The sequence below is a fragment of the Myotis davidii genome, unplaced genomic scaffold, assembly GCF_000327345.1.
Source record: "Myotis davidii unplaced genomic scaffold, ASM32734v1 scaffold384, whole genome shotgun sequence".
Lineage (NCBI taxonomy): Eukaryota > Metazoa > Chordata > Mammalia > Chiroptera > Vespertilionidae > Myotis > Myotis davidii.
Genome location: NW_006295385.1, coordinates 38,410 through 54,272, shown reverse-complemented (window position 1 = coordinate 54,272; position 15,863 = coordinate 38,410). Strand labels below are relative to the sequence as shown.

General features: G+C 39.4%; 1 protein-coding gene across 1 annotated transcript in view; it reads right to left on the bottom strand.

The window, feature by feature from the left end:
• LOC102753524 (hepatocyte growth factor receptor) overlaps positions 1-15,863 on the bottom strand; it is a gene marked incomplete at its 5' end in the record, with an annotated part of 70,413 nt that overhangs the window by 22,203 nt on the left and 32,347 nt on the right. Inside the window, 5 exons of the mRNA XM_006770010.2 lie at positions 1,841-2,071; positions 4,256-4,396; positions 4,595-4,751; positions 6,677-6,823; positions 13,416-13,634. Of these exons, the coding sequence (XP_006770073.1) occupies positions 1,841-2,071; positions 4,256-4,396; positions 4,595-4,751; positions 6,677-6,823; positions 13,416-13,634 (895 nt within the window). The remainder of the gene's footprint in view (positions 1-1,840; positions 2,072-4,255; positions 4,397-4,594; positions 4,752-6,676; positions 6,824-13,415; positions 13,635-15,863) is intronic.

Genomic DNA, 15,863 nt, shown 5'->3' with positions numbered 1-15,863 from the left:
AACAAATCGAGAGACAGAGAAGCATCAATCAGACCATCAAACCTCAGAGGGAAGGTAGGGGAGGGTGGGGGTAAGGGGAAGAGATCAACCAAAGGACTTGTATGCATTCATATAAGCCTAACCAATGGCGGACAATGGGGAGGGGGTGAGGGCATGAGTGGGGGGGGGGTAGAGGGTAACCTGGGGACAAGGACACATATGTAATATCTTAATCAATAAAAAAATATATTAAAAAAAGAAAAACTGTATTATTTAAAAATAATTTTTAAAATTATTTTTAATGATCAAATATCATCTTTTAAATATGAAAATAAAGTTTTGCCTACATGAAGAAATAAAATAAAAGAAGCTCCCTATATTCCAATAAACTGAAATGAAGTAAAAATGTTACCATTAGCAATAAGCATTATACAATAAGGATTTCCCCCATTAGTCACCCGTTAATATGTAACCCAGGTTGGCTGAAACTGAAAGGAAATTACTCAAGTGAAGCAAATTCACTCTGAGTCACTTCATCCAGTTCTCTCTGGCTTCAGCCACATCACCTTCCCAACAGTAGCCTTTCATCCAGTGGCAGTAATTTTCCGCAGAGGTGCCAAATGGCTGATAGCTGTGTAAGTCATCCATTAATTAATTTACGTAGCCAGACAAGACTCCCTGAATGCCTCATATGTGAGTGTCAGGCATTGGTCTACCTTCTTATGGTGCAAAGATTAAAAAAAATAAAAATAAAACCTATGATCTCAAGAACTCATATTCTACCAAGGAAGCACGTATCAATAATAGTTAATATATATAGAATCATTAATGATTATTACTACATAAAAGCAATAATTGCCATTTAGCACCTTTCATGATAAAAGTAAAAAAATCTAATTTCATAATGCATAGAATCAGAACATAATTAGTGAGGCTACATGCTCAAACTGGCGCAATTACTGGAATTTATAGGCTGGTGACAGCACTCTAAATTACTCTGATGTGAAACATGTTTATTAACAGCGAAGCTACTATTAGGAAGGGGGAGCAGGAAAAAACCTGGAGTGTGTGATAGAGGAATGTATGGGTGCCATCACGGGAGATTGGGCAGGCCCCGTGCTCCTACGAGGCAAATGGTCCTGGCAGCTTGTGCCCGTGCCTGTGCCACCTCCTGCAGCACATACTGAAGAAAGGGGGCCAGAGACCACTCAGTGCCAAAGGTAAAAGCTTTTTAGAAAAAAGGGAAGCGTGGAGTTCATTTCCTGGCCTCTGCGTGGCTCCTCTCCCTGATAAATATTTCCTTCACACTGTGTGCTAGCTGTTACTGCTGCTCTGTCTGGCTTACTACAAATATTCTTTTTTGTATAAAGAAGTTGGAGTGCATTGTAGATATGACATATAATGTTTCAGGTCAGGAGAATGCTATGCGTTCCCCATCTTCTCATGCTGTGAGAAGTGTAACTCTTAAAACAAGGACTTCATATAGTCCCTGTTCTCAGAGCAAAGGAAGACTGGAGGGAGACGAGTGAAAAATATTGGAACGTAAAAGAAGGATGTTTTAGAAGGAAGTAAATGGTATCTTTTAAGAAATTATAGTTTAACTGTGAAAAAGGTGAGGAAGGAATATGATTTATTTTCTAGTAGGTCCGGGAGATTATTAAAAGGCCTCCAGAAACAGGGGCAAGTCCCCACGGATATTACTTGCAGACCTGTTTTTCTGCAGGACAGAAATCAAGTGCACTCGTTATCACCGCTCTGTCAGTTGCTTTCCCCATTGTCTAAATTCCTAATCTGCAAAGGCAGAAGATAAAATGCTTACTGGAAAACCGTGTCCAACAAAAAGCTGAGTGGAAATACTTACCCCTTCCTATGACTTCATTGAAATGCACAATCAGGTTGCTGGGCCCGATCACTACGTGCTGGACTGCCTGGACCAGGTCTGGATTTAGAGCACTGAGGTCAATGTGGACAGCATCTTGCAGTAACGGACTGGACATATCAGAGTCCCCACCAGTGAGGATGGGGGACAGGTCCATCAGCGGATATTGCACTTGTCTGCAGGATCCGTTCTGAGATGAGTTAGGATAGTGATCTGCCAGATAAAGAAGGATTATTAGAAAACAATAGCAGAACCTCACTTGTGGGGACTCTAACAGGGGCAGCAAATTGAATTAATAATGAATCCTGAATTTTAAAATTAAAGAAATGATGCTTTTATCATTGAGTGAGGCTAGGAAGAATCTTTACAAAGGAACTAGTTTAATAAAAATGGTAAGCTGGGAAAAGATACTGGCATACAAATAAAGTTTTTAATAAATTTTCTTTAGATAGATTAAGCATTAACTTTGACATCTTGTTTATTCTCATTTCCTTAGACATTTCTCAAGGTAGACTACTTGTGCAGCTTCCCATGTTTAAAAATATAGTATATGAAAAGTAAACCTCAAACAAGGCTTTTTATTATATATAAATGTTGACTCGTGCATACGCAATACATATTAAAATATTTTGTATTTTAATTTTATAAAACTATCTATATATATAAAAGGTTAAGTGACCAACCGTCCATCCATCTGTCCGTCTGACCGACCGGCCGATACATATGATGCACATTGGCAATTTAAAAATAAACGTTGACTTGTGCATGCGTGATACATATTAAAATATTTTGTATTTTAATTTTATAAAACTATATTACATATATTATTTTGACATGTAATTTTTTGTAGTAACATAATTACTGCACGAATCTTTCTTCTAATTACCGGTAATTTCCTTTCAAAGTGCATGAATCTGTGCACTGGGTCACTGGTAAGACAATAATAGGTCTAAATTTCAAAACTATAAACTGGATTTGATTTGTCCATGTTGTTAAGGCCACGCATTTATAAAAAAAAGATTTTAAAATTTATTTTTAGAGAGAAAGGAAGGGAGAGGAGGTAGAGAGAGAAACATTGATGTGAGAGTGTACCATGGAATGACTGCCTCCTGCACGTGCCCTGACTGGGAATTGAACCAGCAACCACCAGGTACATGGGATGATGCCCAACCAACTGAGCCACACTGGCCAGGGCAGCTCATGGATTTTTTAAAAAGGCAAATGGGATCAGGTGGACAGAGGCAATATTCATGTGTATCTCTATAGAATTAATATAAACTTCAAAATATAAGAGAGAGTAAGGTTTAAAGTTAAAATGTTAACTGCCTTATTGCTGTTGTACTTGTTTGGAGGAACAACTTCTAAGTTTTCCTGTATCCACAACTGTCTGTGACTCATTTTATTTGTCCAGTGGTAAATATTCAACCAGGGAAATCCTTGTCTTTGACTCATGTCCTGTAACTTCTAAAGATAATGGAGCAGATACAATACAGACATTTTGCTTTTTACCAGGAGATTTTAAATAAAACATTGTGAAATGTGCTGGTTAGCCTAACCAATATTAGGCTTAGTGTTTTGCAAAGCCAATGATGCTAAGCCCCTCCTGTTTAAATCGCATGCATGAAGGTTTTTAATGGATAAGACTAAAAAATATATTGAAGTCCTGGAGTGTTGTGGGGAAAAGGCTGTGTACTAACAGTTCACTGAGAATCCTTCAGAGGAGTACTAAAGTTGTAATTTAAATGTTTGAGGATCAACATTTTGAGGTCAAAAAATATAGCAGTGCCAAATTATATTTAAATAAAAATAAATAAATATAAACTTTATATTTTATCTTTTCCTGGGTTGTTAAAGAGCACTTCACAATTTCTTAATGTTGCAGTGAGATAACAAACACCTTACCTTTACTCAAATGATTTTAAAATTAATCTTGCAGATTAAGAAGTACAAGTTGGAAGTTATGAAAACAGTCATGGGGACGCAAAATACAGTCACAGGGAATATAGTCAGTGATATTGTAATAACGATACGGTGTCAGGTGAGTATTAGACTTATTGGGAGGATCCCTTCAGAAGGTATAGAATTATCTGACCACTATGCTCTGCACCTAAAACTGACATAATATTGAATGTGAACTTGTACTTGAAATATAAAAATTAACCTTTTTGTGAGAAGAGAGCTTAAAGACTGAAAATCTAACCTAATGTATACATGAGTACATTTAAAAATAAGAGCCCAGTAATTCTACGTCAAATTAAATAATTTCTTGGCCAAAAAAAGAGAAAGAAATACTTCTTTTATATTTTTATAAAAACATAAGGGCAAACCTCAAAATAAAGAACAAAGCCGCTGAGGTGTATGTTGAGGTATTTCTCAGAACGATAAACTGGAACGTACCTTCCGGAAAAGTAGCTCGGTAGTCTACAGATTCATGGGAAACCATTTCTGTAGTCGGGCTCACACTTCGGGCACTTACAAGCCTGTCCAAATGAGGCGTGTGTACTCTTGCATCATAGCGAACTAAATCACTGCCCGGATCTTAAAATGGAGAGAAGAGAAAGAGCTCCTTAAAGACTTGGCTACCAGGTGTCACAGCAGGCCTCGACTGACTGACGGACAAGAATTCATAGGTTTTATGGACGGCAGATACAACAGCACACATGAACTTACAACTTTAAACTGTGACGATTGCATTCTTAAAGTAATTCCCTAAAATAAACAATTAAAAAAATGTACCTTTACTGTGCTTCCTCCTTTTCAGCCACAGGAAAAGCCCAAGTAATAGTATGAGGATTGTTGATATTGTGACGCCACCAACAATCAATCCTGTGAAATTCTGATCTGGTTGAACGATCACTTTTCCAAGGACAGTTGAAGAAACTGCTTGCTTCCACTGAAAATGAGAAAGGAGAGCCAGAATTTAGCTGGCTATTTCAGATAGCTATAAAATAGACCGCACAGGTGGAAGCGCAGTCTCTGTGGGCCCCAGATACCACCTGGTTACTGCTGTTCCCTAAGTGGCATAATTGTCTTCAGAGTGATAAGACATTCCTCAATTCTGCTTCAGTGTTTTAATAGGGAGGGGCTAATGATCTCTGAATGACTTATATGATATTTAGCTGTTTGTACTCGTAACTAGGTATTAGGGATAAAAAATAAATACAAACAATCTTTGATCTCGAGGAACTGAGATATAAAAGGGAGATAAACACATAAACAGATAATTATAATACAATATGATACATCCCACATATGTATAAATAAATAGTGAAAAACAGAGACAACAGGATATTAATTCTGTCCTACAGGGTGGGGGAAGAGGGCAAAGGACACTTACCATAAGAAGTAAATAATCATTATATTATGGGACAATAAAGCCTTAAAATATCTCAATATCAGTTTTGATACATAGAGGAAATCTTTGAGGTCCCTTCCAGCTCTAACATCATATAATTTTCAGGATTTATGGTCCTTCTAAATTCTAAACTCTGATCTCATAATTCAGCCTTAACTTTCTAATTTTTTTGTAGTTTTCCATTTCATAACTTTTTAGAAGATTTCAGGAACCCTTTACAAAGCGCTCATTCTTGGATAAAGAAAATGTGGTATATCTATACAATGGAATATTCAGCCTTAAAAAGTAATGAAGTTCTGGCACATGCTATGCCATGGATAAACTTTGAAAACATGCTAATAAAATAAGCCAGAGCCCTAGCCGGTTTGGATCAGTGGATAGAGCATTGACCTGCAGACTGAAGGGTCCCAGGCTCTGGTCAAGGGCATATGCCCAGGTTACGGCCTTGATCCCCAGTAGGGGGTATGCAGGAGGCAGCCAATCAATGATTCTCTCTCATCATTGATGTTTCTGTTTCTCTCGCTCCTATCTTCCTCTCTGAAATCAATAAAAATATATTTAAAATAAGCCAGACACAAAAGGACAAATGGTGTATGATTTTACTTGTATGAAATATCTAGAACAGGCAAATTTGTAAAGACAGAAAGTAGGTTAGAGGTTACCATGGGCTGGGGAAGAGGAGGGGATGTGACATATTGCTTACTGGTTCCAGCGTTATGTTTGGGGTGATAAAAGACGTTTTAGAATTAGCTAGTGGTGTGGCTACATGGACAATTTTATGAATGTAATTAATGCCACTAAATTGTGCACTAAAAATGATTAAAATGGCAAAAATTGTTATATATATATTTTACTACAAGTTTAAAATATTAATAATGTAATATACCCCAAACCAGTTTAAATGTGTGAACTGTATGGTATGCGAGTTAATCTCAATAAAGCTCTTCAAGAAAAAAAAAATGCAAAAAAAAAATCATTCACTCTGATTCCAGGTTATTAATTTAGCTGTTTACATGAAGAAGTTACTGTAAAAATAGTTTGATTTCTATTTTATTTTGTGCAGTGCATACATACATATTCTTTTGCTTATGAGGCCCATGCATTTGCTATCACCGTGGAAGGCAATAGTATGTTGGATCTGGCCGCCTAGGGTGGTCAGAGGTAGGGGCAGGGGAAATCTTAGATATGTCCTTATTCATCTCTAGACCAGATTGTGGCAAGAGTCTGGCATGACGCAGAGGCAGTGTGGCTGGGAAGGACTTCTGAGATCTCCCCCCTCTCGCTTGGGAAGGAGACAGTGCAACAAAACCTTACTATTTCTAAAATAACAACCAAGAATCAAGGCTGAGCTGATGAGCCAAAGCTAACACACCGATGAGTTTAATGATTTATTTTAAGCTTGCGAGTGACATAATTACACCAGCATCCTTATTTACATCATGAGAGGAATGCAGGAATCCCACCTCTATATTTAGCTCGCTGTTCAATTTCAGCAGGTCGTTGGGGACCGTACATAAAACAGCTTCAGAATTTAAGTAGATAGTCTCACAGCTCTTATTTCCAACTTTTAACACTTCACCTCTAACTGCTTCGGGGTCAATGTCATTGCCCTGCAAGAAAGAAAAGAGGCTGTTAACACTTCACAGTTTTGCAGGAAATACTAACAATTGTGAAGGAACATAAATATACTGCAAACACAGGCCGTGCTGTTTGCCAAGGCACATGAAACTCGGTTTATGATACTCGTCTCATGGGAACTTGGGTGGCTGAAAGAAAGCATGATCTTTTCAGGGCACTAATTGTTTAGGAATCACAGCATGTAGCTTTCCATCGAATTGGATGTTAGGGAAAAGGAAAGAGAATTTTGTTTCACATCCTTACATCTAATGACCTCTTAGCCATAATCACCCCATTCATGCTTCCAGGGGGTATTGATGGCTGGAAAAGAAAAGCAAGGCAGAGACTTAGCTGTTGTGCTGCCTACTGCAGGGAAGCTCAACTCTGGCTTCACTTTTAGAATCACAAGGAGCATTTTATAAAATACTGGTGCATCGAGGGACTCTGATTTAACTCATCTGTTAATTTATTCCTGTCGTCCTTGAGTTGGGCAGTTTCTTTTCATCCTTCTCGCACAGCTAAACCCGATACAGAAGTGAATTTATTTTTAAAGGAATTCCTGTAAGATGTCATGTGACCCTCCTTATGAGTTGAGAGCATGGCTACATTACTTTGAACAATTAATTATATACTTACATGAGGATTTAAAAAAAATCATTCAGTTTGACATATTTAGCTAACTGAAGTTACCATCAGGCATTTATAAGATGCTAATGTTTTGTTGAAGGAACCAACCATTAGCACAGGAAAGAAGTGAAAACAGAGGGGCGATCTCTCCTCAACTATTAATGAGTACAGTTATTTATTAAAAAGCCATTCTTGGAAGAAAAATATATCAAAACACGTTACTTCTTTTCTGAGGAACAAAGAGCAGCCAGTAATAGCTGCTCTGCTTCTCATGACCTTTAATGCCCAGCAAACTGCTACATTGTCTCATGTGGATCTTCACAGACTGGTAAGTGAGATATTACTTTGGGAAAAGAAGTTTGCAAGAAAATACTTCTTTCTAACATGAATCTGGAGTTTAAGAAAAAAGAGAGACAAACAAACTCTACCTTTATACTATTTCTAGGGGCACTACACACTCCATTGAACCAGGCCAGCCACGAGGGGCAATTCAACATAGAAACACATAAATCTAATAAGTCACTTTGGGGCTTCAAATGACAACTTGTTGGTTAGGCTGAGGAGGGCTAAGGCACATTGGAGGACTCAGGGAATGATGAAGAACAAAGATGAAAGAGGTGGAGGACTTGATTTATGACAGAATGACTAAAATGTGTCTTGCTTGCTTAGAGAATACCCACAGCTGGGGGAAGGGAGGAACACACTGCATTTACATTTCCAGCACTCCCTTTAGGCTCAGGACCTCCTTGGATGTTGCATAAAGGCTTCTCTAAAACAAAAACAGATCACACAGCCACACAACTGTGCCTTTTCATCCGTGCCTGCCACGGAACACATGATAAGCAGTGACTTACATAAGAAGTTATTAGCTTTGTATGTTCAGTAATTACCTTGGAAGTCTACAACCCAAGATATCACCAGAGTGATACTGGCAGCCCACTACCCTGTAACAGAGGGGCCTGCGTCAGAAAAAATAGGAATAGCTATAGGCTACTTTTCATTGTTTAAAATAAACATAGCTTTATGGAGCTGTGGGAAAAAGGTATATTTTTAGAAGCTTTCTCATTTACTTTTTCATTATTTAATATTAAGTATTATTAAATAGAAGAAGACACTTACAAAACTGGTTCAGTTTTTCAGTCACTGAAATGGCAGTATATGAGTTTTAAATAAAGCAATATAGAAGAAACTCTCTGGTCTTTAATCCCCTACACACACATAGCAATTTAGAAGTATAATGATCTCATTTTATCTTGTAAAGACATCTTCCTGAGGTAGCTGTTATTGTCATTCTTGCTTTACACTTTGAGAAATAAGGTTCAAGAAAGGGCTTAGTCATGAAGCAAATAAAATTCCATTCGATACAGTATCTCCTTACCATCTACTGTGTGTCAGGCACATTCTTTTCACTGAGAATATAAAGATAAGAGTGTCTTCCTCTCACTGTGATGTTAAAATGAATGCCTTTCTAAAGTGAAAACTAATTACTCCCAATATGTAGTATAGGATGTTCCTTGTTCCCTTTTCTCTCCAACTCCGGTCAGGTGTGACATATTTCCATCTAGGATTCAGGCCCGGGACCCATGTCTAAACTGTTTACAGAATAGAGCAGATGGGAGTGGGACTGGGTAGAATTTGAAAAATAGCATTATAACAGAAGGGGTCTTACAGGTTCTTATACATCATGGTGGCCACAAAACTGAGTCTGGGAAAGTAAGCTAGCTAAGGCAGTGAGGGGCAGGGTGGCAGCGGGACTCAGCCAGGCAACAGTCCAGGGAGATGGGCAGAAAAAACTAGTGAGTTGGTGGTGGTGGCTGGAAGGCGAGATTTATATTTTATCTAGAGGTTATGAGTCCCTCATCTTAGGAATCAGGCCAAAGAACCCTTATAGGAAACTTCAAAACTGAGTCTGCATAATGTTAACAGGCATATGGGAAGAAAGTTCCCAGGTCATTTGAAATAAGCTTGGTGAACCAAAATTAAACAGGTTTCTTCACAGGTGCTGTCTCCATGACACATCCTATATAATAAAAGGCTAATATGCTAAGTGTCCGATTGGCCGTTCAACCAATCAAAGTGTAATATGCTAATGATATGCTAAGGCAACTCAACCACTCGCTATGATGTGCGCTGACCACCAGGGGGCAGACAGCCGACTGGTTGACCAGTGGCTGTGATGTGCACTGACCACAGGGGGAAGACGCTCCAACCAGTAGGTTAGCTTGGTGCTGGGGTCTGGCTGATTGGGACTCAGTGAGATGGCTGGACATACCCTGGAGCCCGCCTGCAGTCCCTCCCTGACTGGCCAACCTCTCGTGTCCCACTCTGGCCTCACACAGGAGCTGCCCCCTGGTAGCCAGTGCACTCCCACAGGGAAAGCACCACTTAGCCAGAAGCCAGGTTCACAGCTGGCAAGTGTACTGGTGGTGGCGGGAGCCTCTCCCGCCTCGGCTGCAGGTGGGTGGTAAGGAGCAAGGGGTCCTGGACTTTAAGAGCCCTGGACTGTGAGAGGGTTGTCTGACTGCTGGCTTAGGCCCGATTTCCAGGGGGGATTGGGCCTAAGCCGGCAGGTGGACATTCCCCAATGGGTCCCAGACTGTGAGAGGGTGCAGGCCGGGCTGTGGAACCCTGCCCCCCCCCCAGTGCACGATTTTTGTGCATATTAACATGTACAGTACATGGAAATAGTAGTTTCTGAGTACCATCAGCAAGAATAGATCTTGCTATGGGGACAAATGACATCTAAGAAAAGAACACTTCACCACCATCCTGTCTGGAGCTAGAACTGGCCTCACAGTGGTTGTGGCTGGGATTGGGCCTATAGTTGCAGGAAAAATCATTGGAAGGGGGAAGAAGACAAACGTTGGCTGGCTCTGGGCAGCTGATAGACTGTGTCAGCTCAGAAATATGCCCCCTTCTAGATGCTTCTGATGCCCAAACACTGACACAGTCTTCTTCCTGACTCCCCCATCTTTGTTCTTGTGCTCACAATGTCAGAGGTCAAGTTCCTGCTCCCTGTCTTGGCTGGTGTTCCTGCCTCTCTTTTCGTATTTCAGCTGACTTCAGACTGGACTTCTGAAGCATCCCTATAACCATATATACAATATGCTCCAAAACAAGACAAACCCCCAGGGCAGTGTCAGGCAGTCCTTGTTCCAGCATTAAATACTGTAATTCTCTAGTCCCATAAAATATGCTCATATACAAAGTGATACAAAATTTGATTTTTAATTATTTGTAAAGAGTTCAGAGCTACTTCACTTAGAGAATTGTATAGATTTCTGTATAACCATATGACAAAAGTCTGTTATAAAAGATATTTTGGTATACACCAAATAAAAGTTAATATGAGAAGCATTGTTACTTAGTGGAAAGAAAACCAATTCTGGAATCAAGAAACTTGAGTTATGAGCCCTAGTTGACTCAAGACAAATCACTTCATCTTTTAAAACCTCTGTTTACTTATCTGAAAACGGGGAAAATCATCACTGACGTCCCAAAACGTACAGGTGCACATGAATCTCAGATGAAATAATGTATGTCGAAGTACCGCATATTAATTACAGTGACACACAAAAGTGATCTGCTTCCGACATAAACGTTGTGCCCTGAAGTGGACTCCCAAAGAGATGTCTGCTGGTGATGACCATTGTCCAGCACTGGTGCTGGCTGGCTGGCTGAGGCCTTGCTCACAAACCTCCCACGTCGATGGGGTTTCTCATTTGTTCTAAGGGGTGACTGACCCTTGGTCTCTATTACATTCTCTGATCTAAACTTGGCCAACCCTCTTCACCATGCGTAGTCACTGGGCCAACTGCTGACGGAGGCAATTCTTATAACTAGGGCTGGAAACGATCACAATCGCTTTCTTTGTAGCCAAGGAATTCTTATATGCACGGCCGCTAAAGGAGCATGAACTCTTCCTGGCAATAAAAAGGAGGAAATCCCACTCTATACACATGGTTCTCCCATAGTGCTTTCACTGGTGGGATACATACTCCACACCAATGTTTTGAATGGTAATTGAATAAGCCCATTAAGTAAAATGTGCTTATTTGTCCTTTGTTTTGATACAAACGGTCCACTGCTGGTCCAGAAGAGGCCTTTTCTTTTCTAATGCTTTGCTTTCCTTTGTTTCTGTCCCAAGAGAGGCAGAGGTTTTAATGTGATCAACTGTAGAGACTGACAAAGGGTTAAATTGCTGTCACACAAATATTCTCTTATACTTTAGATTTCCTCTTGTACGTAAGGAAAACGAAGTATGGGAAAAGACTCAATCATGACACCTAAACTGGCCCCTTCTCCTCTGGTTGCCACTTTGCGACATGACAGGTGCTCTACACTTGTTAGAGAAAAAGAGACATTCTGTATATAAGCAAAAGAAGAAAGTGTTTTGTGCCTATTTCCACAGACTCTTGGGGCCATGTTGGGAATAGCTTTAAAAGGCTGAGGAGGATGTCAAATCATATTTTTCTTGGTCCAACAATTTTGTAAGACATTGAAAAATGGGTATTTAATTTACAGAAAAAGAAATTTTCTCCATATAAGACTGTGCTTGGACGAATAGATAAAGAACCGTTTATCTCTAATCCTTCCATCATAGACACAGGAATGGAAAAATAGAGTTTATCTGGGCATAAAAATATTTGCAAATAAACTCGTTTTCGTCAAGAAAAACCAAATGGAATCTTTCAAATGGAAAACGTTGTAATTGTTGAAAAGCAAAAGGCCACACTAGATTAGTATGATTGAGAAAAAGTGAAAGATAAAAGCTTTTTCTCTCTTTATAAAACTAATTAATGAAGCAGATGAAAGAGCGTCACTGTGATAAACATGTCGCTCACTGAAGCAGGCCTCTGTTTAATTTCATTCTGGGCTTAATTATGGTGCAAAACACAACTGCGAGGTTAGTAAACTTGTACGAGTATGAACATGTGCATGGGTTTAGCTGGAGAGAAAATCATGTCAAAAAAGAAGAAAAATTTCAGTAGAAATGTATGATGATTGAAGAGAACTTATATTATACTTAAACAAGGACTATCCTATTCTCTTACTTTGTGTTTATTCATATTTGCATTCAGGATATCTTTTAGGGAAAACATTATGATTGTTTAAAAACATGTTGAGCCTGGCCACTGTGGCTCAGTTGGTTGAGCATGTTCCCATGCACCAGGTCACTAGTTCAATTCCTGGTCCTGCCCAGGTTGGGGGCTCAATTCCCCTCTCCCTTCCTCTCTCTAAAATTAATAAAAACATATTAATATATATATGTATTAAAAAGCATATTAAAAACAACATGTTGCCATAACTGGTTTGGCTTTGCATTATTTATTCCTATTTGAAGTAAAAATGATTGAAGCAACAGGAGAGTGCCGTATTCTAGTCACTATTTCATCACTTGTCAAATCACTTAACCTCTCTGGGCTTTACTGTTCTTTGTTTGCCACAGGCTGGAGTAGAAAAGATAATCTGTTATTCTCCAATTACATTATAGTTAGAGGCTAATATATTCCTAAGGTAGAGGAAACCCAGTGCCATTTATAATTCACATTAGAGATGACTAATCCCAGACACAAAATTGCAAGCATTTCAAGGAAGTACAGAACTACAACTGGTGCATTTACTCTCATGGCGCGTAACTTTTATTTTATAATGAGCTCATTTCGGTGCCCAGGAAAATACATACAGGACACTGACAAGATAATGCACCACAGCAGCCTATTTAATGGATTTGTGTCCCACATCTGCTACTTTTTAATACAACCAAAAAAGTTGTTAAATGCTTCATTACAAAGCAGTTCATGATTATACTTACCTTTTAGTCCTAAGCCAAAAAAATGTATTTTTCAGAGCTTAGATAAGATACTGATCAACCAAATACAATAATTCTATTCACACAGCTACAAAGTCAATTAGGTGCTACTTGATGATTTAAGAAGATATTTTAAGCATTCTTACCTTAATTTCCAGTATATTTCCATTGCCTATTGAGATCATCACTGGCTTTTCAAAATGTTTAAAGATAGGATTATGTACATAAATGAGATCGAAGTATTTGGAATGAATCCCATCTAACATGAAAAAGGCTTTAGTTTTCAGGGGGAGTTGCAGATTCAGCTGTTGTAGTGAAGGCGTTGTACAGCAGATTATCTCTGAATTAGAGCGATGATGACATGCCTATAGTAAGACACAATTACACACTATAAGCAGAATATGGCTTGACAACATCAATAGCAACTTTCACATTTCACTGTTTCAGCAATCAATTTAAAGATATAATATTTGGACTCACCGGGGCACCTCCAAACCCAACACAAGTAGTAGCCATCTGCAGATGGCTTTGTAGTTCATGCTGGGTGGCCCCTGGCAGAATAGAGGTGGCAGGTGACCTTGGGGTTTGCACCTCCGAGGGGGCCCCAGAGCCAATGCACTTAGTGGACAGCTTCAGTCCAGGTTGAAGCCTCACCACCCAACTGCCTCCACAAGTGACACGCTCAAGGGGTGGACTCAACTGACACCAGAGCCCCACTGAAGTTAGTCCTGCTCTGTGGGGTAGGCCCCTGAGCAGTTCATCTTCCACCATGGTTGGAGGTAAGTGGCTGAAGCCTGGGGGCAAATCCCTCCCATTGACACGCCAAACAGCAATCAAGGCTCAACTACAAGAGGAGGGTGCTAATGTGGCGGGGAAGGGGTGCACCTTGAGAGCTCAGCTTAAGTGATGGGGGAAGATGTGCCACTGGCACCCTATGGAACACCTACTACATTAGGCCACTCTAATGGGAGATGTAGCAGCTCTACCTAATACATAGAAACAAATATAGGAGGCTGCCAACATAAGGAGACAAAGAAACATGTCCCAAATGAAAGAACGGAACTAAAAGTCAGAAAAAAACAAAAAACCCTAAACAAAATGGAGACAAGCAATCTGATAGATGCAGAGTTCAAAACACTGCTTATAAGGATGCTCAGTGAACTTAGTGAGAACCTCAACAGTATAAAAAAATAACCAGTCAGAAATGAAGGATACACTAACTGAAATGAAGAGTAATTCATAGGGAGTCAACAGCAGAGTAGATGAAGCCAAGAATCAAATCAGAGATCTGGAAAATAAGGAAGCAAAAATCCCCACCCAATCGGAACAGCAAAAAGAAAAAAAAATGATAGTGTAAGGACTCTCTGGGACATTTTGAGAGTTACCAATATTTGCATCATGGGGGTGCTAAAAGAAGAGAGAGAGAGCAAAATATTGAAAACCTATTTGAAAAAATAATGATAGTAAACTTTCCTGCCTGATTAGGGAAATAGATATACAAGCCCACGAAGTGCAGAGAATCCCAAACATGAGGAACCCAAAGAGGCCCACACCAAGATACATCATAATTAAAATGCCAAAGGTTAAAGATAAAGAGAGAATCTTAAAAGCAGCAAGAGAAAAGAAGTTAGTGCCCTACAAGGGAGCTCCCATAAGACTGTCAGCTGTTTTCTCAACAGAAACTTTGCAGGCCAGAAGGAATTGGCAAGAAATATTCAAAGTGATGAAAAGTGAGGACCTACCAAGATTACTCTACCCAGCAAAGCTATCATTTAGATTCAAAGGACAAATATAGAACTTCCCAGAAAAGAAAAAGCTAAAGGAGTTTATCACTACCAAACCAGTATTATATAAAATATAAAGAGTCTTCTTTAAAAAGAACAACACATACATATCTATTAATAATTGAATCTAAAAACAAAACAAATGAACACATACAACAGAAGCAGACTGATAGATACAGAGAATATTTTGATGGTTGCCAGATGGGAGAGGGGTTAGGGGGATAGGTGAAAAATGTGAAGGGATGAAGAAGTACAAATCAATTGTTAAATAATAGAAATGGGGATGTAAGGTACAGCATAGGGAAGACAATCAATAATCTATAATAATAAAAGCATAATATGCTAATTAAACCGGACAGCTGAACGACCTTCTGGACATCCTTCCAGACAACCTTCCCAATGACCTTCTGGACGAAGCTGGGGCTGTGAGGGCCGAGCCCCTTGCTTGAATTTCATGCATCAGGCCTCTAGTATTCTAATAAGTATGTATGGTGTCAGATGGGTGTGAGATTTGTCGGATGATCACTTAGCAATTTATACAATGTCTAATCTCTGGGATAGTTCACCTGAAACTAATATAATAATGTATGTCAACTCTAACTGAAAAATAAAACAATAATTAAAAAAAGAAAGATGTGCCCTGACCGGTTTGGCTCAGTGGATGGAGCGTCAGCCTGCAGACTGAAGGGTCCCAGTTTCGATTCCAGTCAAGGTCATGTACCTTGGTTGCGGGGACATCCCCAGTGGGGAGTGTGCAGGAGGCAGCTGATCAATGTTTCTCTCTCATCGATGTTTCTAACTCTCTATCCC